We start from the raw sequence: 2,592 nt of genomic DNA, 5'->3' as shown, positions 1-2,592 counted from the left end.
GTGGGGGGGGTGGATTCTCCTTTCCCTTAAAGCCAGTTTGCTTTCTCTAGCTGTGCAAATAGGTGCAATGAAGAACATATTACTGCTCCCAGCGTGAGACCATTTCACTGCATCTGCACACAGGAAATGTCTTTAAATGTAAATGAAAATAAGAGGAAAAAAATTAAAACCTAATAAAATAGACAAATCAGGAAGACTGGAATATTGGTAGGCATCCAGTGGAAGCTGAGTGTTCCAGCTAATGCTACAGTGTGTATGCTGTGGGCACTGTAACTCATCTGCTGGAAGTAGTGCGTGGGTGTACACAGATTTTATGTTCAGGGTCTTTCTGTAGCAAAGGCATAGGAGGAGAAAAGTTCTCTGAGTTTGCTAGTGAGACTCTGTAATACAAATGAAATGGATCAATAGAGTTGTTATTCAACATTTTGTGCAGTTTTAACTGTGAAAAGCAGCCCACTGTTTACAGCAGAGCTGGAGAGGAATTTTTTGGCAGAATGTTTTTTCATATTTTTCCTCACAAATGCCACTTTGTTCAAATTGAAACCATTTGTGGACAGAACTGGTTCTGATTAATTTCCGATTAAAAGTTTCAAATCGATATTCTTCACATTTCAAACCAGAAAATAACCATTTAATCATAAAAGTAGTCTTGAAATTTAGAGACAGTTTTGAATAAAATATAACTAAAATTATAATTTTTTAAAATCGAAATAAAACTTCTGAAGATTACCAGAAGAGTCATCCCTGATGCATTTTACCTAAAAGTTTGAGGAAGATTTTTATATTTTTGAAAATATGTTGTCAATCGTCATTGGCAAAAATATTTCAAATATTTTCATTGTCAAATAAATACCTCCAATACCTTGAGATCTCGTCTTAATCTTGGCAGATCTAGTATTTGTCTCCAGATACTGCTGGGAACAATGCCCAGGCAGTAGAAACTAACATCAAAGCTGCTTCTTCATCCCTGAAGACTTTCCAGGGAGGTTTAGGATCTCCCTCCTTCTTACATGAGTGGGTGGCAAAAATACCCACTACATATGTTCTGTTCTGCAGAACACTCCCATTGCACGCTCGCATCTTTAATGCAACACGGTGGTGTGCTGTGCGGGACCATACAGGCAGGGCCGGTGTCATGGTCTGGGCAGTGTTTCCTGCTTGGGTCAGGGCTGCTTGGCAGGTTTAGCGGTGTTCTAGAAGCCGAGGGCAGGATTTTGCTCCTGGAGTCAGCTGTGTGACCTCAGGCCATAAGCTGGGCAGCTCTGTGCTCCACTGAGTCTCTGTGCTTCACATCCAAAATAGCGATCACCGTAACCAGATGAATCTTGTAATAATTACAGTAATACTTTGCAGAGAACTTGTAAAATTTTAATTGAATTTTCACTCTGCATGCTGACTTCTTTGCAAGGGAGCTCAGAGTGATTGTTTTCAGAAAGCACACACAGATAGCTCCAGCCGTGATACTACCACTTTTTATGGGAACTAAGTAAGACACCACCCAGTCTGAGCCAGACTGAAAAAATCTGAGCTTTATTGTTGCTGGGCAATCTTTTTGTGCAGGGCTGTACAAGGTGCTACACAGGCGGGAAGGGCAGAATGAGTAAGCAGGTAAGGAAAGTCAGTTTGTGCAACTACAATACTAAAAAACATGGGCAATCAACCAGATCCTTACTAGAAGTTTCATTTCTACTACTATCTGAATCCCAAGACGCCTTCCCTAGCAACTTGGGAGGGATTAATTTCATTAAGACATCAACCCAAATTCTTTTTGTTTCATATTAAAAGATTGCAGGTGCCCGCAAAGATAAGTCATCATTTGCACTCAAGAAGTTAGTTTGTAGAATATGTTTCAGTGGTAAGTTAAACTTCATCTGCTCTTACTGGACCTTTACTGTATTCCCTCTTCCATCAAGTGAAAGAATTCCCTCTTTCAAGCTACTGGTTGGACCCTACCAATCATCCACCAGCCATTTAGTTATGGGGCTGATGTGCAGAGCTGCGCTGCTACATGGACGGTAGCTCCTGCAGTGAAACCGGGGTGTTAAGCCTTGTGTCATCAGTATTCACGTACTTGTGTCACCTTTATTTACATTTTGGTTTTGTACTTACAGAACTCTTCAAAAGCCTCACAGGCCCCCTCACCTTGGGGCGGCAATGGAAAGTGAGTATATTCTGCTCAGTACTTCTGTCTGGGAACAAGAGGTTCCAAGGGGTGGGGGATGTTTTGGTGCCTCTGAAGGCAAAGGACAGGCCATGACTCAGTGGTTTGGGAGCTACAGGTATGTTTCAAATGTGTAGAAGGTAGAAAATGTTCTTCTGGACTACAGAACTGACCTTATAGCTGCCTTGGGCTTGTGGGGTTGGGGGCCTGCCACTGGGCTTAATCAGGTACCTGCGTGAGCCATCCAGTGTGGGTGGAAGAGCTGAAACACCGCTTCACCTTTGTGCAGAGCCCCCTTAAGTCTTAAATCAGCCACGGTGGGTCTGTGCTGAATTCTTTGACAGTTTGCTTCTCAAGCCAAATGAAGACCATAAAAATATCTGTTAATTAGCTAGCAAGTACCATGTCATTTCAGGAAGCTAAAGTAAAGT

The 2,592-nt window shown here is 42.0% G+C and overlaps 1 protein-coding gene across 1 annotated transcript in view; it reads left to right on the top strand.

The window, feature by feature from the left end:
* The window catches only part of AFF2 (AF4/FMR2 family, member 2), a 24,239-nt gene extending 22,074 nt beyond the window's left edge, over positions 1-2,165 (top strand). The window contains exon 11 of the mRNA XM_010133216.1: positions 2,112-2,165. Coding sequence (XP_010131518.1) covers positions 2,112-2,165 — 54 coding nt within the window. The remainder of the gene's footprint in view (positions 1-2,111) is intronic.
* Positions 2,166-2,592: the final 427 nt, after the last annotated feature.

This window comes from Buceros rhinoceros, unplaced genomic scaffold (genome assembly GCF_000710305.1).
Source record: "Buceros rhinoceros silvestris isolate BGI_N320 unplaced genomic scaffold, ASM71030v1 scaffold5210, whole genome shotgun sequence".
Taxonomy (NCBI): Eukaryota; Metazoa; Chordata; class Aves; order Bucerotiformes; family Bucerotidae; genus Buceros; species Buceros rhinoceros.
The sequence above is the reverse complement of the archived record's forward strand: the minus strand, read 5'-3'. Positions and strand labels throughout refer to the sequence as shown.